Raw genomic sequence first — 23573 nt, 5'->3', positions numbered from 1 at the left:
TCATGTAGTATTAGGTTTAAATGGAAATAAAAAAATAAAGTGAGAGAGAGAGAAAGAAAAAGAAAAAAGTAAACAAATAAATAAAAATATATAAGAACCAAATTGGATAAAAAGATCCAGCACAGAACTATCAACATCAAATTAACTAACATTAAAAAAAGTTATTGTTATTTAAGCACAGTTGTCTCCATTTTCACCCTACCATGCCCTCCTCCCCACCCATCTCCACATCTTACACTTGAATCCAACCCCTTTGGCTTTGTCCATGTGTCTTTCATACATGTTTTTTGATGGCCCCCCACATTATCCCTTAATATCCCTCTCCCTCCTCCTCTAACATTTGTATAGGTGTGATGGGAGTAAGAGGGTGAAAACAAAGTAGGAAAAGCTTCAGAGATTTGTAGAGGAAGGGGAATGATTTTGAGATGATAGTGGGAGAAAGAATACTGAGTGAGGAATAAAAACCAAGATTAGACAAGGAAAAATTAAAATTTGAGACAAAAAAAGAAAGTGCAGGAGGAAGGCAGAATGGAGTAGGAGAGGACAACTGTAAAATTTGTGATTTGAAATACCAAAATGGTGAACATCTAGAGATAAAATTAAATAAATGCAATAAAAAACACTTCACAAAACAAACAAACAAATATGATAAAGATGGAGAAAGAACACAAATATTTTAAGAGCAAGAAAAGTAATGTGAGATGAGCAATGAGAAGAAAAATGGTTTTGAGAGGCTGGAACAGGGAGAAATACTAAGGGTGCTGAATGAAAATAAGTTGTAGCAAGAAAGAAAATAAAATTTAAAACAAAAAAGAGAAGACAAAGTGAGAAGGGGCAATGGGGTAAAATAAAGGAGAAGCAAAATAGGAGATTTGAAATAAACTATAATAGAAAATCTATTGACTTAATATGCACAAACTTGAAGGATAAGAAGTGGGTGTTAAAAACTATGCAAGAGAGAAAATATCACAAATCAAAGAAGTAGACCATGGTGGATTTCTTCTCAGTAGCATCTAGTATTTACTACTGTTTTTTTTTCTGTTTCTGCCTCTGGTGATGTCAGGAGGTGTCCCAGTTTGACCTTTGGTAGCCTGTTCAAGACTACCAGGGATCCACGGTCTATGGCTGACTTCTTCAGTTGTCAGTCTAGTCACCCTGTAATCAGCAGTTAGGCTTAAGCACCACAGGGTGGGGAAGAGTAATTTCTGTGGGTGAAGCTATTGCTTCCCCTCAAGCTGATGCCACTAGGAGGGTGTGGTCTCCCTGAGCAAGAGGGCTCCCACAGTAGGGGGATGACTAAGCAACAGGATCCTGGCCACTGCTCTCTCAGTTCTCTCCTCAAATCCACCAGCCCAAATCTCCCTTCAAGTGTCTATTCCTCTTTGCCCTCCCTTTTCCAGAGCCCAAAGTAAGTGGCTGCAAATTAAAATTTATGCATTGGCCCTTTAAAAGAGTCTTTACCTCTCCAGCTGTTTGTCCCTGGCAGAGAGAAACTCTGCTGCTTTTCACCATTGGATGTTATCTGAGTACTCTTCCAGCTCTGGTGCTATAGGCTGAGGAGGCCAGCTTGGGGTTCAGAATCCACATTTCTCAGGGGCATCCCCCAAGCCACTGAAATATTTTTCCAGCACTTCAGCTGATGCCCATGGAAGCCTATTCAGCTCTCTGTTCTGCACTCTGTACCAGTCATGTGGTGAAGCTGTTTCTTCTGTCTGTTCATGGGTATACGTCTTCTCTCTTGCTATTGTTCAATTGCTTATTCTGGATTTCTCCACAATTTAGTTATAATTCCAGATTGGTCCTGGGAGGAGGTTAGTAGAGCTTCCACTTACTCCTCTGCCATCTTTGATCTCTCCCATTTTAACCATTTGTAAGTGCACAGTTCAGTGGCATTAGGTACATTTACACTGCTGTGCAACCACCACCATAATTCATCTCTAAAACTTTGTCATTAAAATGGATGGAATATAATAACTATAGTTCAATATTTGGCTATCAATCTAAACCTCTTATTAATATAAAAACAAGTTCAGAATATCGTTAGTCCTTAAATGCAGAGAATATAATTTACTATCATATGATGAATATACAACATTGGATCAAAACTGACCCGCACTCTCCTACAAGACCCAGATTTCTTTCACACTGTAAGTTCCTAGTGCCTCCAAATCTAAACCCTTAAGAGTTTCACTGCTATCTAATCAACTAATACATGTTAAGTCATTTATTACACATTTTTGTATTTTCATTACTCCTTATTTCAGAACTTTAATGCTTTGTATTATCTCCATGAACACTCTTTTTTAATTGTTTAAACTATTAAGTTGTTCCCACTTTTTCTCCCTTTCCTCACCTCTCCCTAGTCCCGCCCTCTCCCCTCACCAAGTTGATCCACACATGGTTGTCCATGTCTATGGGTTGTCAATAATTATTCTTTGGATAATCCTTTTACCACCTTTCATCCCATTCTCCCACCTCCTTTCTGGCAGCTGTCAGTCTGTTTTATGTATCTAAGCTTCTGTTTCTATTTTGTTCATTAGTTTATTATGTTTATTTGATTCCACATATGAGTGAGATCATGTGATATGTTTCTTTCACTGACTGACTTAATTCACCTAGCATAATATTCTCCAGGCCCAATCATCCTGTTGCAAAATGTAAGAGTTATTTATTTTTAACCTCTGTTTTCTTCATATTTATAAATATAGGATTAAAATACTTATATTAAATAAAAATATATCTCTTACCAGGGATTAGGACAACTAGAATAATCCAAAGTAATACTTGGAGCATCCCCCAGGATGCTTACTGATTTTTCTAGATTGTTTCTGATGATCTTTCCATCAACAAATCCAGGTACTTGTAAAGAAGCATGAAGCCTTCCTAGTGGATCTTAATGCATTTGGAAACAGTATGCAAGCTCTACGGGATCTGGCAGAAACCTGCCAGGTAAGAAAAACTTAGAAATAACAAGAATCACAATTCCCACAACTAAGAAAAAATAATTATCTTTATTACTTATTTTTATTTTCTGTAAACCAGGATACAGTTGTGAAGAAAATAGTAAGTTCTGTGATCTTTTTAAATAGTTTATTTTTATTATTTATTTTTAGAGAGGGAAGGGAGGGAGGGAGGGGGAGAGAGAGAGAGAGAGAGAGAGAGAGAGAGAGAGAGAAAGAGAGAAACATCAATGTGCGGTTGCTGGGGGTCATGGCATGCAACCCAGGAATGTACCCTGACTGGGAATCAAACCTGTGACACTTTGGTTCGCAGTCTGTGCTCAATCCACTGAGCTACACCAGCCAGGGAGTTCTGTGATCTTTACATGCAGAAATTGTAGCATCTTCATGGCATCCAAAGAGATTTAGTACACAAGAATTTCTAAATAAGTGGTATTTTTGCTTTCTTTTATCTTCCTTTTATATTTTCACTATTCTTTCTTTATTATTTCTTTAATTTACATCTCTCCCTCATATATTATATTTTGATTCCTTTCCTTCTTTTCTTATTTTTTTATATATAAACATTTGTGAAATATCTACCATCTGCGAGCATGAATAAAAATAATCCTGATTTGCATGAAAATTACAGTCTGTAGAATATCACAAATGTAAACAAATAAGTGCATATAATAGATATATGAACAGGAAAAAGGGTGTCAAAGAAAATAGTATTTCATTTTTTTGAAATGAGCACTAAAATATTGGAAAATTTTAATGTCACTTTATCTGAATTATTTTTTTAAAGGTGGTTTACTGGGCAGACAAGCAGAAGGATTTTTTGGTCAATAAAATAAGAAAGAAAATGAACCAAAGCACAAAATAAAGAAGTATATTTGGGATATAGGAAATGCAAATGGTTAAGAATGTGAGAATGGTTAGGGTGCAAAGTGAAAAGTAATGTCTTGAAGAGCAAGGACTCTGGAATCACTAAATGATATCAGTGTTTTTTATGTGTAGATGGAAAAGAGAAACACTTCTTATACTGAAATGATTCTTTCCACTGAGAAGCTCGAAACTTATACACTGGGAGTAGAAAAGACATAAACTCACTCTGTCAAGTCAATATACATTGATGGAACTTCTTTGCCAAGCTGTGCACAATGGGTACCTAAACAAGAACAGATACATTTAAGCACTGCTTGTTATGAGAAAACACCATACTTGAATGATAAAAAATCAGAGGATTCTGTAAGGGGTGGTACACCTGTATCACTACTCTGAATGTGTGGCCATTACTTATGGAATGTTTATTTTGTTCATTCTCTCAGAGATATGATATTTGCAGAAAATAAAATTCAGGGGCTACCTTGAAGAGCAGGTTGCTTGCTAAAGGGAGATACAAGATATATTTTATCTCAGCTCATGTTATCAATTTTTAAAATTCTGTGACCTTTCTTGTGCTGTATATCATCCATGTCTAAAAGGAAAGTCCACTGTTCATTGTTATATAATATTAAACGTTAACAGGTTAGAAGGATTACTCGTGGAGGCCCAGGAAATGGAAAAAGTGATGATAAGTAGATAATGGGCTTTTAACTTTCTCAAACAATATTCTGAAACATTGACGTGTATAATCATTTAATACCTGTTTTAAGAGTTGGTGGCTTAGAGCATTTAATGTATTTCCAACAAAGTACATAATCACTTGCTCACTCTATATTCTTATTGCCCAGCCTTCTTGACCCCCGAGAATTGTTAGGATGGAGCAGCATCTCTGAAAATGACATGTTGTGATCTCTCATTGTTACTGTCAGCCACTTAAGAAGCACTAGCCAGAGATTCCTTTCTCTGTGAGGACCAGAGACAGCCCCCCACTGTTAGGTTCTATAGAGAGATGTTTCCAATGGGTGACTTACATGGTCTTATTCCTGTTTTTATTTAGCAACAACAGGCTGTACCAGTGAAAGAAGTAGCTCAAGAAGAGAGAGTTATGGCTTTATACGACTTCCAGGCCCGCAGCTCCCGAGAAGTTACCATGAAGAAAGATGATGTCTTGACTCTGCTCAGTTCCATCAATAAGGTGAATATGCCCTCTAACATTCTTCCAGTTAACAAGGTGGTTCATCCACAGTCATCTCTCCCAATCTTGCCAGATATCCATATTTTGGTCAGTCAACATTTTTCTGTTGTTCTCTCTTAAATAACCAAAATATATTAAAACTATCTTTTCTCCAGATATTGTGTAGATTGCTGTACATATCATTTGATATTACAATATTAATTAAAATTAATAAAATGAAGGCAAATATTTTTAAGCTTTTTGCATCTGTCACTTTTTGATATTTATTTATTTATTTTGTTCTTATCATTCAAGTATAGTTGTCTCCATTTTCCCCCCAAAACTACACCCACCCCAGCCATCCCCACTTCCCACCCTCCATCCTACTCCCCTTTGGGTTTGTCCATGTGTCCTTTATAGATGTTCCTGAAAACTCTTCCCCCTTTTCCCCCTGTTATCCCCTTCTCCCTCCCCTCTGGTTACTTTCATTTTGTTTTTCATTTCGGTGTCTCTGGTTATATTTTGCTTGCTTATTTGTTTTGTTGATTAGATTCCACTTATAGGTGAGATCATACGGTATTTGTCTTTCACCACCTGGATTATTTCATGTAGCATAAAGTTTTCCAGTTCCATCCATGCTGCTGCAAAGGGAAAAAGCTCCTTCTTTCTTTCTGCTGTGTAGTATTCCTTCATGTAAATGTACCATAGTTTTTGATCCATTCATTTACTGATGGACACTTAGGTTGCTTCCAGCTCTTGGCTATTGTAAATTGTGCTGCTATGAACATTGGGGTGCATAAGTTCTTTTGAATTGATGTTTCAGTATTCTTAGGGTATAACCCCAGAAGTGAAATTGATGCATCAAAAGGCAGTTCTGTTTTCAGTTTTCTGAGGAAATTCCATGATGTTTTCCACAGCAGCTGTACTAGTCTGCATTCCCACCAACAGTGTACTGGGTTCCTTTTTCTCCACATCCTCTCCAACACTTGTTTGTTGCTTTGTTTATGATGGCCATTCTAACCAGTGTGAAGTGGTCTCTCAGTGTGGCTTTTATTTGCATCTCTTTGATGGCTAGTGATGCTGAGCATCTTTTCATATAAGACTCAAATATTTTAAGTAATTAACCTCGAAACATATAAGCAATAAATGGTAGTTTTCTAATGTATTTAAAGGATTAAACTGTGCCTCTTTTGCATCTGTTGTCTTGTTCCACTTCTATGCCAATGTTCCTAGCAATGGAAAGACAGTGGCTGGGGTTAGAATAAGCCTGAGCAAGGTAAGTCTTTGTCAACTTTATTTTTCTTTATTTTTTTCATAATGAAACTCAAATGTATTTGAAGTTGAATAATAAAATTAAATGAGAATACTGGGGTTACAGCTAAATTTGGTAAGGAAGTTTGAGGTCTTAATACTTATACAAGAAAACAATAAAGACTGAAAATTGATAACCATAGTATTTCTTTTTTTAAGCTGTCACCACAAGCATCTTTTATTTTTAAATATTATTATTCAAATACAGTTGACATTCAATATTATTTTATATTAATTTTAGGTGTAGAGCACAGTGGTTGGACAATCATATATTTACAATGTAATTCTCATGATATTTCAAGAACCCACTTTTCACCATACTTAGTTACTAGAATATAATTGACTATATTCCTTAGGTTGTAATATACATTCACATGACTATTTTGTAAGTACCACTTTGTACTTCTTTTTTCAAATTTTAAACATATTTTTTATTATGCTATTACAACTGTTTCATTCTTTTCACCCCTGTATTCTTTTTCTCCCTGCACCCCCTTCCTACCAGCATCCCCACCCCTTAGTTCATGTTCATGCAAAGTACATGTAAGTTCTTTGGCTTCTCCATTTCCTATACCATTCTTAACCTCCCCCAACTATTTTGTATCTACCATTTACCCTTCATATTCCCTGTACCTTTCCCCCCTCCTCACTGATAACCCTCCATGTGATCTCCATTTCTGTGATTCTGTTCCTGCTCTAGTTGTCTGCTTAGTTTGTTTTAGTTTTGTGAATTTTTTTTTAGGTTCAGTTGTTGATAGTTATGTTTGTTATCATTTTACTGCCCATAGTTTTGATCTTCTTCTTTTTCTTAGATAAGTCCCTTTAACCTTTCATATAATAAGGGCTTGGCGATGATGAACTCCTTTAACTTGACCTTATCTGGGAAGCACTTTATCTGCCCTTCCATTCTAAATGATGGCTTTGCTGGATAGAATAATTTTGGATATAGTCTTTGCCTTTCATGATTTGAACACCTCTTTCCAGGCCCTTCTTATCTGCAAGGTTACTTTTGAGAAATCAGCTGAGAGTCTTATGGGAATTCCTTTGTAGGTAACTGTCTCCTTTTCTCTTTCTGTTTTTAAAATTCTCTCCTTATCTTTAATCTTGGGTAATGTAATTATGATGTGCCTTGGTGAGTGCTTTCTTGGGTCCAACTTTTTGGGGACGCTCTGGGCTTCCTGGACTTCCTGGAAGTCTATTTTCTTTGCCAGACTGGTGAAATTCTCCTTGATTTTTTTTCAAATAAGTTTTCAATTTCTTACTCTTCCTATTCTCTTTCCAGTACCCCTATGATTCAGATGTTGTAACTTTTAAAGTTGTCCTGGAGTTTCCTAAGCCTCTCCTCATTTTTTTTTTAATTCCTGTTTCTTCATACTGTTCTAGTTGCATGTTTATTTCTTGCTTCTGCTCCAAATTGTTGATTCAGCTGATGGTTTTTTCCCCTTCACTGTTAGTTCCCTGTATATACTTTTTATTTCACTTTGCATAGCCTTCACTTTTTCCTGTATTTTGGGACTGTACTCAGCCATTTCTGTGAACATCCTGATTACCAGTGTTTTGAATTCTGCATCTGATAGGTTGGTTATCTCTTCATTGCTTACTTCTATTTTTGTAGCTTTTATTTGTTCTTTCATTTGGGCCATATTTCTTTGTCTCAGCACACCTGTTACATTGTAAGGGGCAGAGCCTTAGGTATTTGCCAGGATGGGGGAACCTACTTCACTGCATAGAGGTTCAGGGGACAGAGGAAACAATGCAGGTTGCTTGGCTCTTGCCAGCTTTCAGTCACTTTGCCCACTACCATGAGCATATTGGGCCTTTCTGGTGCTGATTCCAGGATGGGTGGGTTTGTGCACATTGTAGAGCCCTGTGGGTCTCTCCAAAGAACTCTCCTATGAGACTGGGAGTTTCTCCTGCTATTACAGCCTCCATAGGTCTTCACTGCCAGAGGTTTTGAGGTTTTCTTTTCCCATGTGGAACCCTGGTGGGAGTCCACATAACTCCTCAGCTGTTCCTCCTTACTTATTTGCATGCAATGTGGGAATGCCTGGTCTTCCAGTGTCCACTTTGACTGTTCTGTTGTCCAGCAGATCCCTTGCTGCATGTCCTCTGTGCCCTGGCTGCCTCTCTCTGCCCCTTCTCCCAGTCTGAATGAATATTTCTTCTTTAACTTCTTGGTTGTCAGACTTCCATACAGTTGGATTTTCTGACAGTTCTGGTTATGTTCTGCTTTTAAATTTGTTGTTGGCCTTCTTTTGGTTGTGTGAAGAGGCAAAGTATATTTTGCCTCCCACACCTTCATCTTTTTAATCCAGTTCACCAAAACCTCCCCTCTGGCAACCATCAGTTTGTTCTTTGTATTGATGCATTTGTTCCTGTTCTGTTTGGTCATTTGTTTTGATATTTATATAAATTAAACAATGTGGTAATTGTCTTTCCTAGTATGACTTATTTTACTTAGCCTAATAACCTGTAGATCTAATCATGTTGTCATAAATGATAAGATTTCATTCCTTTGATGGCCAAGTAATATTCTATTATATACATAGTGCAGCAAAAGTGGGTTTATAGATGTGAGTATGCCAAACACAGTTTATTATTGTATTATTGTTTATTAATTATTGAATGTTCCATATGAGAAATTGTAAACCTACTTTTCCCCTACCCTGTGTGTACACCACATTTTATTCATTTATCTATTTTCTATATTTTTATTTTTATGTGTTTTCATAAAATATTTTTTAATTTATTGTTATTCAGTTGTAGTTTTCCCACATTTTTCCTCATTTCTCAGCCCTACCCCATCCACCCCCACTCCCACAGTCAATCCCTTTCATTGTCTGTGCCCATGAGTTCTCTATTTGTGTTTCTTTGCTTGCCCCTTTTACTGTTTTCCCCTTCCTTTCCTCTCTGGTCACTGTCAGTTTGTTCTTTATTTCTAAGTCTTTAGTTCTTTTTTACTCATTTGTTTTCTTTTATTAGGTTCCACTTATAGATGAAATCCCATGGTATTTCTCTTTTACCACCTGGTGTATTTCACTTAGCATAATGCTCTCCAGTTACATCCATGCTGTTGCAAAGGGTAGGAACTTCTTCTTTCTTTCTGCTGCATAGTATTCCATTGTGTAAATGTCCCATATTTTTTTTTTATCCACTCATTTACTGATAGGCACTCAGGCTGCTTCCAGCACCTGGCTATTGTAAATAACACTGCTTTGGACAGAGGGGTATATAAGTTCTTTTGAATTGCTGTTTCAGGATTCTTAGGGTATATAGTAGCAGTAGTGGGATCACTGTAATGAAAGGCAGTTTTATCTTTAGTTTTTTTTTAGGAAATTCCATGTTGTTTTCCACAGTGGCTTCACCAACCTGCATTCCCACCAACAGTGTAGTAGGGTTCCCTTTTCTCTACAACCTTGTCAGCACTTTTTTTTTTTTGATTTGTTTATAATGAACATTCTGACTGGTGTGAAGTGGTATCTCATTGTGATTTTAATTTGTGTCTCTCTGATCACTACTGATGCTGAGCATACTTTCATAAGCCTCTGAGCACTCTCTATGTTCTCCTTAGAGAAGTGTCTGTTCTTGCTCTAGGGAATGTCTTGGTTAGAATATTGCTGAATGATATCTAAAATTTTCCTGCCTAAATTTTCCTCTAGGGCTTTCATGGAATTTGTCATTATTTTGTAGTAGTTTGAGGTATACAGAAAGGCCAGTGGCTAGACAGTGATATACTTTAAAATGTGCTCCTTTATATGTCCACATTCCACTAAGCACCACACACTGCAAAAAAACAAATGGAAACAAGGGTGCACGTATCTTTTTAAATTAATGTTTTGTGTTTCTCTGGATGTATACCTAGAAGGGAAATTGCTGGGTCATAAGGAAGCTGTATTTTTTTATTTGCTGAGGAACCACCATAACATTTTCCATAGTGGTTGCACCAATTTGCATTCCCACCAACAGTGCAACAGGTTCCTTTTCTCCACATTTTTGCTAACCCTTTTCATTTGTTGATTTATTTATGATGGGCATTTTGATAGATGTGAGGTTATATCTCATTGTTTTAGTATGCTTTTCTTTGATAATTAGTAATGTTGAGCATCTTTTCATATGTCTCTTGGCCATTTGTATTGGCTATTGTCCTCTTTAGAGAACTGCCTATTCAAGTCCTCTGCCTATTTCTTAATATATTGTTTGTTTTGGTGGGGTTGAGTTGTCTGAGTTTTTTATAAGTTTTGGATATTTACTTTTCACTAGATGTATCATTGGTGAATATCTTCTCTCATTCAGTAGGTTGTCTTTTTGTTTACTTTCCTTTTTTGTGTGAAACCCTTCTAGTTTGATGTAGTCCTGTTGCTTATTTATCTTTTGTTTCCTTTGCCCAGGAAGATATATCAGAAAAAAATATTGCTACTAGAAATGTCAGAGATTTTACTGCCTATGTTCTCTTCTAGTTATGGTTTCAGTTCTTACATTTAAATTTTAATCCATTCTGTATTTAGTTGTATTCTTTTTAAAATTTTCTTTCTTTTTCTTTCTTTTCATTGTTGTTCAAGTACAGTTGTATCCATTTTCTACCCACCACTCCCCCTCACTCCAGATATCCCCACTTGCCACCTTTGATCTTACCCGCTTTTGGCTTTGTCCATGTGTCCTTTATACAGGTTCCTTGACAACCCAACCACTTTTAAAACCAGTATCCCCTCTTGCCTCCACTCTGGTTACTGTCAGTTTCTTCTCTTTGAGAAGTGACTGTTCAGATCTTTTGCCCATTTTTTAATTGCTTGCTTTGTCTTCCTGGACTGGAGTCATGTGATTTCTGTGTATATTTTGGAGATCAAACCCTTGTCTGAGATATCATTTGCAAATATATTTTCCCATATGGTTGATTGCCTTTTCATTTTACTGGTCTTTTCTTCACTGCTTTTTATATTGATGAGGTCCCATTTGTTTATTTTTTCCTTTATGTCCCTTTTTTCCCTTTATATCCCGTAGGGGATATATCAATGAAAATATTGCTGCATGGAATATCTGAGAGTTTCCTGCCTATGTTTTCCTCTAAGACTTTTGTGGTGTTGAAACTTATATTTAAGTATTTTATCCACCTTGAATTTAGTTTTGGTGTAAGTTGGTGATTGAGTTTCATATTTTTTTGCATAGAGGTATCCAGCTCTCCCAACACCATTTCTTGAAGAGGCTATTTTTACTCCATTTTATGCTTCTGCCATCTTTGTTGAATATTAATTGACCATAGAGACTTGGGTTTATTTCTGGGTTCTCTATTCTGATCCTTTGAACTGTATGTCTGTACTTATGCCAATACCAGACTGCATTGATTACAGTGGACTTGTAATATAGCTTGATATCAGGTAATATGATCCTTCCTACTTTATTCTTCTTTCTTATAATTGCTGAGACTATTTGGGGTCATTTTTTGTTCCATATTAATTTTTGAAATATTTTTTCTATACCTGTGAAATTCCATTGATTTTTAATAGGGATTACATTGAATCTATAAGTTGTTTTGGGTAGTATGAGCATTTTAATGATGTGAATTTTTCCATTCCATGAACATGGTACATGCTTCCATTTGTTTGTGTCTTCCTTATTTTCTTTCTTCAGTGTTCTGTAGTTTTCTGAGTACAGATTGTTTACCTTCTTGGTTAGGTTTATTCCTAGGTACTTTATTTTTCTTATTGCTATAGCAAATGGGATATTTTTCCTTACTTCTGTTTCTCATGTTTCATTTTTGGTGTACTGTGGGGGAGCTTTGTCCAGCAAAGCTCCTCCACTCATTATGAATAAGAATAATTCTACCAAGACATGATCTGCATGGGGAAGAAAGGTGTCCAGTCTCTCAAAGATGAAGGGACTTGAGTCTATTCCTCAATGGGCTTTTCTTGGGTTTAATTTGCATAGGAACACAGGGCGTATAGGTAAAGCTCATCAATCATTGTCAGGCAACAGGGATCAAACAATAGGTAACATTCAAAGAACTATGTGGGCTTATTCTGAGCCAGGGTCAGATAGCCAAAGGGCCATAAAAAGAAAACCCACTCTACTTTGGGGAAACAAACTCATTTTATGCTTGGATCCTTATCATTTAAATTGAGGGTATTCTAGCAAAGCAGGTTTCACAGGATTTTGTGCATTCTTTCTTAGGTCTGATTGTCCCCAGAAATCCACCCTTTCTAGCATAGGGCCACACTCACCTCTGGCATTGTTTCAGGCTTAAGTTAGGTGGAGGATGTGAGCAGCCAGGGGATTAGAAGACTTCTTACAGCTAGAGTGAGGCCACACACTATGACAAAGCCCAGTGGTGAGGGTCCATCACTTCTTTTGTATAGTCTCCTAAGTCCTTCCCTGATGGCTCCTCCATGACCATGCCTGTGTTAGGTCATCCCTCCCTTGAGGAATCTTACCCATCATTGGCTAACTAGCCATCTGCCCGGGGACAAACAGGGTGAAGTAAAGGGGGCAGAGGCTGTGCCCCTGCTGATAGAATAAGCTTTTTCTCCTTAGTGTCTTATGGTCCTAAGGTCTTTTACTCAGCCTTAGCCATGAGGGGGTTATAACTTCTGAAACTAGGTAGGGCGGTTTCCAATAGTGCACAAAAATGTCTTTGGTTTCCGAATATTGACTTTGTATCCAGTTGTTTTGTCATATTGACTTTTTAGGTTGATTAGTTTTTTGGTGGAGTCTGTAGGGTTTTCTCTGTACACTGTCATGTCATCTAAAAACAGTGACAGTTTTACCTCCTCCTTTTCACATTGTGTGATTTTTGTTTCTTTTTCTTAACTGATTGCTGTGGCTAAGACTTCCAATACTAAATTGAATAGGAGTGGTGAAAGCAGACATTCTTATCTTGTTCCTGATCTTAGTGGGAATTCTTTTAGTTTTTGCCTGGAGATTATGATGTTGTATGTAGGTTTCTTGTATATGGCCTTTACTTGTTGAGGTATGGTTCCTGTAGTCCAACTTTGTTGAGTATTTTTATCATAAATGAGTAATGTACCTTATCAAATGATTTTTCTGCATCTATTGATCTGATCACATGAATTTTGTTTTTCTTTTTGTTTACATGGTGTATTACATTTATTGATTTGTGAATATTGTACTATCTTTGCATCCTTCGGATAAAGCCCACTTGATGATGGTGTATGATATACTCAATATATTGTTGGGTGCAGTCTGCCAATATTTTGTTGAGGATTTTATCACTTATGTTTGTCAGTGATATTGGCCTGTAGTTTCCTCTCTTTTTTGTGTCTTTATTTGGTTTTGGAGTTAGGATGATGCTGGCTTCATAAAAAGAGTTTGGGAGTTTTCCTTTTACTTGGATTTTGTGGAATAGTCTGAGAAGTTTAGGGGTTAGCTTTTCCTTAAGCATTTTGTAAAATTTTCCTGTGAAACCATCTGGTCTGGGGTTTTTGTCTGCAGGAAGTATTTGATTACTGCTTCAATTTCACCAGCTATTATCAGTCTGTTAAGGCTGTCTGTTTCTTCTACATTCAGTTTTGGAAGGTTATATTTTTCCAGCAATTAGTCCATTTCACCTAGGTTTTCAAATTTCTTGACATATAGTTATTCATAGTAATTTCTCACCATCCTTGTATTTGGATTGTACTTATCCTTTGTATTTCCTGGTATCAGTTGTAATCTCTCTTCTGTCATATCTGATTTTATTTATTTGGGTCATCTCTCTTCTTTTCTTGATGAGTCCGTTTAAAAGCTTGTCAATTTTATCTTTTTAAAGAACTAGCTCCTGGATGTATTGATCCTTTGAACTGTTCTTTTAGTCCCTATGCCATTTAATACTCCTCTGATATTGGTTATTTCCTTCCTTCTAGTCAGTTTGGGCCTTGTTTCTTGTCATTCCTCCAGTTTCTAGATGCAGGGTTATGTTGTGTATTAGAAATTTTTTTGTCTTTTTTAGATAGACCTGTATAGCTATGAACTTCCCTCTCAGGATGGCCTTTGCTGTGTCCCATAATTTTGGGAGTGTTTTCATTTTCATTTTTTCTAGAAACTTTTTTATATCTTCCTTGATCTTATTCTGAACCCATTCTTTGTTTAATAGCATGCTATTCAATTTCTATGAGTTTGAATGTTTTTGTGTTTTCTCCTTGAGGTTGGTGTCTAGTCAGGCCATTGCAGTCCAAGAAAATGTTTGTTATGATTTCAATTTTCTTGAATTTTCTGAGGCTTGTTTTGTGTCTTATTACATTTTTTTCTTTGAAAATATTCCATAAATAGAGGTCAGGCTGACAGTGACCAGAGGAGAGAGAAGAGGGAATTTCAGGGGAGAATGGGTAGGGTTTACAGGAACAAATTTAAAGGACACATGGGCAACAACTAGGGGGAGGGTGGTAATAGGTAGGAAGTGGGGAGGGTTGGGTGGGTGGGCTGTAATGGGAGTAAAAGGGAGAAAACTGTACTTGAACAATAATTAAAATTAAAAAAATAAAAAATAAAATATTCCATGTGCATTTGAAAAGAATGTGTATTTTGCCTCTTTGGAATGAAAAGATACATATATAATCAGTTACGTCCCTTTGATCTAGGGCATTGTTCAATATCGCGACATCCTTGTTGATATTTTGTTTGGAAGATCTACCTATTGTTGAAGTTGGGTGTTAAAATCTCCTAGTGTTAAGTTTGTTGCCATCTGCATCTTTCTTGAAGGTCTCCAAGATTTTCCGTATATATTTGGATGGTCCTATTTCAGGTGCAAATATGTTTACAATGTTTATGTCTTCTTGGTGGATTCTTCCCTTGAATATTATGAAGTGTCCCTCTGTGTCTCTTTTTTTGGACTTTGTTTTGAAGTCTGTTTTGTCTGAGCTAAGTGATTCTCCCCCAACATTTTTTCCCTGTCCCTTTGCTTGAAATATTTTATTCCAACCCTTTTCTTTCAGTCTGCATATATCTTTTTTTTTCTGAGGTGGGTCTCTTATAGGCAGTATATGTGTGGGTCATGTTTTCTTATCCAATCAGCTATACTGTCTTCTGATGGAGCATTTAATCCATTAATATTTAACGCTATAATTGATAGTTACCTATTCATTTTTCTCCCTTACTACCTATGTTCCTCTTTCTTTCTCACCTTTTTCTTCCCCTTCTTAAAGCAGTCCCTTTAGAATTTCTTACAGTGCTGGATTAGTAGTGGTGTATTCCTACAGCCTACTTTTGTCTGGGAAACTCCTTATTTCACCTTGAATGTTAATTGAGAGTCTTGCTGGGTAGAGTAGTCTTGGTTACAGGCCTTTGATTTGCATATATTGAAATATTTCTTGCCATTCCTTTCTGGCTTGTAGTGTTTCTGTTGAGAAATCAGCTGCTAGACTTATTGGAGCTCCATTATTTGTTACTTCTGGTTTCTCCCTTGATGCTTTAAAGATTCTCTGTGTTTAAAATGTGGCATTTGAATTATGATATGTCTTGAAGTAGGCCTCTTTGGGTTCATCTTGATTGGGATCCTCTGTGCTTCCTGAACTTTGGTGGATTTTCCCCTTCTCCTTGTTCAGGAAGATTTCTTTTATTATCTTTTCAACAATGTTTCTGTCCCTTTTTCCTTTTCTTCTCCTTCTGGTGTTCAGATGATTCAAATGTTGTGTTTTATTTTGTCTTGCAGTTCCCTTAAGCTATCTTCATTTTTTTAGTCTTTTTTTCATGCAGCTTCTCTACCCAGGTTATTTCTTTATACCTTGTCTTCCAGCTCAGTAATTCAATCCCCTTATTCATCCAACCAGCTTCATCCCCCTACCTCATAAACAGTCTGAACCACTATAGAACTCTTATTAATAAATGTGAAGATGGTTTGCAGATATTATATGATATGACAAAACAAATATGAGATGACTAGAAATGGGAACATATTATTGTGCGGTAAGAGGAAGGAGAGGTAATAAGAGTTGGTATGGAACCAAGGCAAAAAAAGGAATAAAGCAAAATTTACAACATAAGTCTAATACAAAAGGGCAATGGGAGCAATGGGGTAAGAAGAGGGAAGAGTATACTATTAGGTTTGAAGTAAAGTTTGAAAGGTACTAGACAAATGGGAACAAACTTTCAGGTAACCTACAGCAGGGTCAATAGTAAAACCAGTTGAATATAGTTTAATAAAGGTGAAACAGGGATAAGAATATTGAAGAAAACAAAAAGTGAATGTGAGATGTCTGCAGTAAAGAAAAAATAATTCTGAAAGGATAGGGGAAGCAAACTAATAAGACTAAGAAGTAAAACCCAGCTTGAGATAAGGGAAAAAGAGAGAGAAAAAAAGGAGAAAGAAAAAAATGAAATAAAATTCCTTACTCAACTGATCAAGGGCAGGCCAAAGTTGAAATGGAGTAAGACAGTAGGAGAGCATTCTATGGGATTTAGAGTACTAACAACAAATGAACAGATAGGAATTCTTTTGTGGAAGTACAGCAATAACCATGATATTTCACCCTACTAGCCATTTTCATAAAATGTGAAAAAGTGAACTCTCATTAGAAGGGAAAAAGAATGTGAGGTGACTTTAGAAAGCAGAGTGCTTATGAAAGATTAGATACTGAGATATGGTGAGATTAAGGGATAGAAACTTGGCATAGTGTGTGAGAGAATAAAGTTAACCACAACAGTAATAAAGCTCAGGAAGATGGCAAAGTGGATTTAGACCAGGGAAGGGTGCTGTGTGAGATTTGGAATAATAATAATATGATAAGAAATATATAGTCTGTGTCCTAGCCAAGATGGAGGCTTAAGTAGACACCCTTTGCTTCCTTACACAACCAAAAGGAGAATAACAACCAATCTAAAAACAATAAGCAACCTGAAGTGCCAGAAAAATCAAACTACATGGAATTTCAACAACCAAGGGGTTAAAGGAACATTCATCCAGATTGGTAGGAGGAATGGAGATGGGCAGCCAGGCAAATGGAGAGGACCCATGGCAAGGGGGCGAACTGCATGGGTCAGGTGGGCTGCCTGAATGAGAAATTAAAGACTCAAACTAGCTATAACTACCATGGGGGTTACCATGGCGGGAGAAACTCCTAGTCTCACACGAGAGAATTCATTGGAAAGTGGGGTTAGAGCCCAGCAAGTGACCCACATTTTTCCTTATCCAACACCTCTCCCACAGACTGTCACAATGCAGCAAAGAGGGTTGCCCCATCCAGGTGAATTCCTAAGGCTCCACCCTCCTACAACATAACAGGTTTGCCAAGACAAGGAAATATGGCCCAAATGAAAGAACAGATCAAAACTCCAGAAAAAGAGCTAAGTGATGAGGAAATAGACAGCTTATCTAATGCAGAGTTCAAAACACTGGTGATCAGGATGCTCACAGAACTGATTGAACTCAGTCACAAAATGAAGGAAGCAATGAAGGCTGCCCAAGTGAAAAAAAGCAAAATATACATGGAACCAACAGTAAAAGGATGGAAACCAAGACTCAAATCAATGACTTGGAACAAAAGGAAGATAAAAACATCCAACCAGAATGGAATGAAGAAACAAGAAATCAAAAAAAAAAATGAGGAGAGGCTTAGGAACCTATGGGACAACTTTAAATGATATAACATCCGAATCATAGAGGTTCCATAAGGAGAAGAACAAGAGCAAGAAGTTGAAAACATATTTGAACAAATAATGAAGAACTTCCCCAGTCTGGCAAAGGAAATAGATTTTCAGGAAGTCAAGGAAGCCAGAGAGTTCCAAAGAAATTGGACCCAGTGAAGAACACACCAAGGCACACCATCATTAAATTACCCAAGATTAAAGATAAAGAGAGAAACAAAAGCAGCAAGAGAAAAGAGAGTTATCTACAAAGGAGTTCCTATAAAACTCTCAGCTGATTTCTCAAAAGAAATCTTACAGGCAAGAAGGGGCTGGGAAGAAGTATTCGGTCAAGAAAGGCAAGGACCTATATCCAAGATTACTCTATCCAGCAAAGCTATCATTTAGAATGGAAGAGCATGTGAAGTGCTTCTCAGAGCAGGTAAAGTTAAAGGAGTACATCATTATCAAGCCCTTATTATATGAAATGTTAAAGGGACTTATCTAAGAAATAGAAGAAGATAAAAACTTATGAACAGTAAAATGACAACACTCACATCTATTAACAACTGACCCTAAAAAAAAAAAAAAAAAAGCTAAGGAAACAACTAGATCAGGAAGAGAATCAGTGAAATGAACATCACATGGAGGTTTTCAGTGGGGTCCGGGGGAGAATGTGGGGAATGTACAGGGAATAAGAAACATAATTGGTAGGCATAAAATAGACAGGGAGAAGTTAGGAATGATATAGGAATAGAGAAGTTAAAGAACTTATATGTACAACCCATGGGCATGAACTAAGGAGGGGGGCTGCTGGAGGGTTGGGGGGTGCAGGGTGGAGGGGGGATAAAGGAGGAAAAATTGGGAAAACTGTAATAGCATAATGAATAAAATATACTATACATATAATCTGAGTAAAAATTAAAAATAAAAGACCAAGAGTAGTGTGCTATTGGAATATGAGTGAAGTGAAAGAGGAAAAACTAAAATGAAATATGAAAGGGAGAATAAAGAAAACAAATCATGAAGTCAAACAAACCAACAAAAACTAATTAAGTAGAAAGAGGAAAATTTTTTAAAAAAATGTAAGTTCCAAAGTGCTGGCTGGCATAGGTCAGTGAATTGAGTGCAGGCTGCGAACCAAGGCATTGCAAGTTCGATTCCGTCAGGGGACATGCCTGGGTTGCAGGCCATGGCCCCCAGCAACCGCACATTGATGTTTCTCCCTCTCCCTCTCTCTCTCTCTCTCACCCCCTCCCTTCCTTCTCTAAAAATAAATAAATAAAAATAAATAAAATGTAAGTTCCAAAGGACAGCAAAGTGATATATGTCTTAGCTGCTGGTGCTCATCTGATTTCTTTCTAGATCTGTCTTTGGTCTTCTCACAGCTCCAAATCTTGTCTTACACTTGGGAAAAAAAGCCTCCTTCTGACTTTAAACCTGCCTAGAGGGTTTTGCTGGTCTTCCTAAATGAAGCAGGCAGAGGGGGGCCTGGGATCTGTTTTCTTCCCCTTTCCTGTGGTTCTTCCACACAAATAGGTGCTCAGTTTGGGCTACAATATTCTATTCACATGTGTCCAGTTTCTAGCTCACACTCTCAGAGCACTGTGTGGCTGACACTGTCAACTCTGTGCATATGCACCAGGCTGGTGTCTATAATCCACCCCATTGTGCAACCAACACTTTGATTAGTCTGTGAGGTACACTGAGTGGAAAAAAAAATCTCACTCCTCCTCCTCCTTCTTTGTTGACCTGGGTGCTATGTACATGCAAAGTTTCTTCAGGACAGCTCAGCTCCCCTACTGGATTAAGTCTCTTTGGACACTGCTACCTCTTTGTACCCACACTGCCCTCCTTTGATCAACCTGTGAGCTGCCCTGAGTGAGAGCAAATTGTGTCCCCACTCCTGCCTTTTCACTGGTCCTGCCACTGCATATAAGAGGTCCTTGAACAGTGGCTGACATTCTCTTTTTTAAAAATATTTTTTCATTGTTGTTCAAGTATAGTTGTCTCCTTTTTCCTGCAACCACGTTCCTTAGCCCCATCCACCCCCACCTCCTACCCTCATTCCTACCCCACTTTGAGTTTGTCCATGGGTCCTTTATACATGTTCCTTGATGACCCTTCCCTTTATTTCCCCCATTATTCCCTTCCTCTCTCCCCTCTGGTTACTGTCATTTTGTTCTTTATTTTGTCTCTGATTATATTTTGCTTGTTTGTTTTGTTGATTAGGTTCCCCTTATAGATGAGATCACATGGTATTTATCTTTCACTGCCTGGCTTATCCTCTTTCGAGCAAGTTCCCCTTGTATCTGGCCAGCCATTCCTAACAAGTGCCAGACTTTCTACGCAGACCAACTCTTCGACCAGTCCAGAGACTATCTGGGTCACTGCCGGTTGCAGCCAATCTCTTCTCCCATCTCTAGGTGTTGCCCATCTCCCCAGTTCCTCTGGTACTGTCCCAGTAAGTTACTGCTGCCCCAGATGGCAACTGCTGTCCTAGCCAGGGTACTCCTCTGGCTGTGTGTCTCTTATTGCATCTTTATCACCACAGTGACTTTAAGCATCCAGGTCTCTCTTGGTGCAGGTCTGTGACTTCCCTGCTCTGGGAGAGGAGGAGCCTCTAAGTTTCAATCACTGACCTGGCTGTCCTCCAATGCTCCTGCCACAGCCGTGGTCTCTGGGACAGAGCCCAGGGACCTTCCCCATCAGCCTACAGAATCTCCTTACTATCTGTTTTTAAGTGTCCTCTGCAACCCTTGTCTTCCAAACTTAATATTAGCTGGGATTCTGTTGGTTGTTCACTATGTTCTTCAAAAGACTGGCTAGGTGTCCCAGTTGGGTGCACAAGCAAGTGGGGCCACCATCATCTCCAGAAGAATGGTCTTTGCTTATTATCACTTTGAATATTTTGTGCCAATTTCTCTGGCCTGAAATATTTCTATTAAGAATACGCTGACAGTTTTATGTAAGCTCCCTTGTAGATAACTATCTTTTTCTCGCTGCTTTTAAGATTCTGTATTCATCTTTAACTTTTGCCATTTTAATTATTCTCTATCTTGGCGTAGGCCTCTTTGGGTTCAGGTTCTTTGTTACTCTTTGTGCTCCTTGGGCCTGTGTCTTTTTTCTTCACTAATTTAGGGCAGTTTTCAGTCATTATTTCTTCAAGTAAATTCTCAATCCCTTGTTCTCTCTTTTCTCCTTCAGTACCCCTGTTTTGTGGATAGTTGTTACACATATTTTGTCCCAGTCATTCCTTTAAACTATTTTCTTTTCTTTTTTTAAATTCTTTTTCTGTTTGCTTCTCTGACTGAGGGTTTTTTGCTACCCTGTCTTCTAGATTGCTTATTCAATCTCTTATTTTATCTAATCTGCTATTGATTTCTTCTTTTAGGGTAAAATGCTTTTTTTGTTGTTTTGCTTTGTTCCTTGATATTTTCTGCCTCTCTGTGTGTTGTTTCCATGTATTAGGTAGATCTCCCATGTCTCCTTGTCTTGATTAAGTGTACTTATGTAGTTGGTGATCTGTTGGTTCCAGTAGCAAAGTCTCCCTGTTCTCCTGAGCTGCTGCTCCAGGAGTATCCCTTGTGTGGGTTCTTTGTGCCCTCCTGTTGCAGTTGAGCATTGCTTGCTTTTGGCATATCTATGGGTGGTTTACCCTCAGGACAGCTATGTGTGAGAATTGGCCATGATCACAGTGTACCATAATCACAATGGCCATGATCGCTGTGTGTGGGCTAGCCCTACTAAATGGAGTCTACCCTAACAGTGTCTGGTGCCTGCTGAGATCTCCTTTTGGTTGTGCTGATTTTTGAACTAATTAGTTTGTCTCTGTTTTTGTCTGAAGCCAGACTCTTGGGATGGATTCTGTTGCAGGTCAATATCAGACACTGCCTGTGAGCGGCCTTTGTTTATCTGTTAAAAGCTTCAAAATAATCTATTGCTGATAGCTGCCTGTGCTGGGCCTGTGTGCACATGGGAGGGTCTAAGGTGTATTGAGGCCAGGTGCCACCAGTACCAGAGTCAGCAAAAGGCACAAGGCACCTCAAAACCTACCACTGTCTTTTGTCTGCCTATTAGACTCTGCCACAGAAAGACCCTTGAGCAGTACACAAATTGTGTAATGCAGGTTCTCAGCAAGTCAGCAGGTAGAAGCAAATTGTGTTCACTAGTTTAATAAAGGTTTAAACTCAGCAAAAGTCACAGAGTACACTAAGGCCAGCCACAACCTGCCTGAGGCCTGCAGAACTTTGTTGTGTAGCAGGGTATCAGGGAGTGTTCAGGATGGAACTACTAGAACCTATCAAGCTAAAAAAGAGTAAGATTTGGCTTCAAGGAGGGAGGCCCAGTACTGGAACACTGGCTCTTATTGAAGCTCAAGTAATTTTTTATATTCTAATACTTGATTAATCTCCAGAAGTAATTGGGAAGAGAAGAATAGAGGTTGGAATATTGTTAATCTGAGGGCAAGTAAATTTTTTAGAGAAGCAACAAGTTTTTTTATCAAATAAATTGTGTGTCAGTCTCCCCTTTTTTCCCCCTTAGATTTCTCCATTTCACCACATTATTTTCTGAGGAGACTAACTTCAGAGTGCTTAGTATAGCATAACATCCAAAATACTCCATGGCGCACAAAACATTCACATAAGTGAATTTCAGGGTAACACAATTTTTTTGGATTTCTGGGGCAAGAATAGGGTAAGAAAAGTTATTATACAATTTTTTCATACATAGATGCTCCACCACCAAGATCAATTTAATGTAGGCACCAGGTTTTCTGTTTGGTTTTGTTGTTGTTGTTTATAATTTCCAGTGGATAAGTTGTACCATGATTAAAAGAACAATATTTGGTTTTTGAAAATGTCATCAAAGTTAAAGGTCTAACATTAACTGTCTTATTTCTTGATTTCAGAAGCTTATTTCTGCAATTCCTGACACTCATTATTTATATTCTTTTTAATATGTGGCAATTATAATGCTCTTCCTATAAGTGATGTTTTGCTCCTCTTGGTCACAAGTTTGTGCTTAGAGACTTAGTTGAACTCTTTCCTATTTGTGGCTTTTCCAAGAACTAAAAAAGAGTTGGGATCTGCTCTCCCTTCAGGACTGGTGGAAGGTGGAAGCTGATGGTCACCAGGGTTTTGTGCCAGCTGTCTATGTCAGGAAACTGGCCCATAATGAGCTTCCTATGCTTCCACAACGCTGGCAAGAAGAACCAGGCAACATTACCCAGCGTCAGGAACAGATTGAGAGCCTGTAAGTTCTGGAGGCTGGATAACTGGACAGATGTTTGCCTAAACATTTCCTATTGTTCAAAGACACTTCTCATGACTGCCCCTGTTAGATTAGAGGAGCTAAAAGTAAACTTCTCGTCCTGTAAATACTTCATTTTTTTACATAAGGATAGGAAACCCTAGCACCATTAAGTCAATTAACTGAGGTTAGACTTAATAGACTCCTTGTCCAGCATTCTTTCAAGGTTTCAAAAAGGTATTCTGACTTCCATATGAATTTTGTTTATTCTACCAGGCTGTTTCATATCCAGTTATCAGCAGGCATGTCAATATCTCACTTCTATAATATGTTGCTGGTCACACTTGGAACAATGACATTTTTATGATTTTAAAATGGGATAATGGCCCTGGCTGCTGTGGCTCAGTGGATTGAGTGCCAGCCTGTAAACCAAAGGGTTGCCGGTTTGATTCCCAGTCAGT

At 37.9% G+C, this 23573-nt stretch overlaps 1 protein-coding gene across 1 annotated transcript in view; it reads left to right on the top strand.

The window, feature by feature from the left end:
* The window catches only part of SPTA1 (spectrin alpha, erythrocytic 1), a 181203-nt gene that overhangs the window by 74497 nt on the left and 83133 nt on the right, over positions 1-23573 (top strand). Inside the window, exons 20-22 of the mRNA XM_045841426.1 lie at positions 2857-2949; positions 4885-5022; positions 22964-23115. Coding sequence (XP_045697382.1) covers positions 2857-2949; positions 4885-5022; positions 22964-23115 — 383 coding nt within the window. The remainder of the gene's footprint in view (positions 1-2856; positions 2950-4884; positions 5023-22963; positions 23116-23573) is intronic.

The sequence above is a fragment of the Phyllostomus hastatus genome, unplaced genomic scaffold, assembly GCF_019186645.2.
Source record: "Phyllostomus hastatus isolate PE091 unplaced genomic scaffold, TTU_PhHast_1.1 phas_contig_36, whole genome shotgun sequence".
NCBI lineage: Eukaryota > Metazoa > Chordata > Mammalia > Chiroptera > Phyllostomidae > Phyllostomus > Phyllostomus hastatus.
Note: the sequence above shows the minus strand (reverse complement) of the source record. Positions and strands in the feature narration are given on the sequence as shown.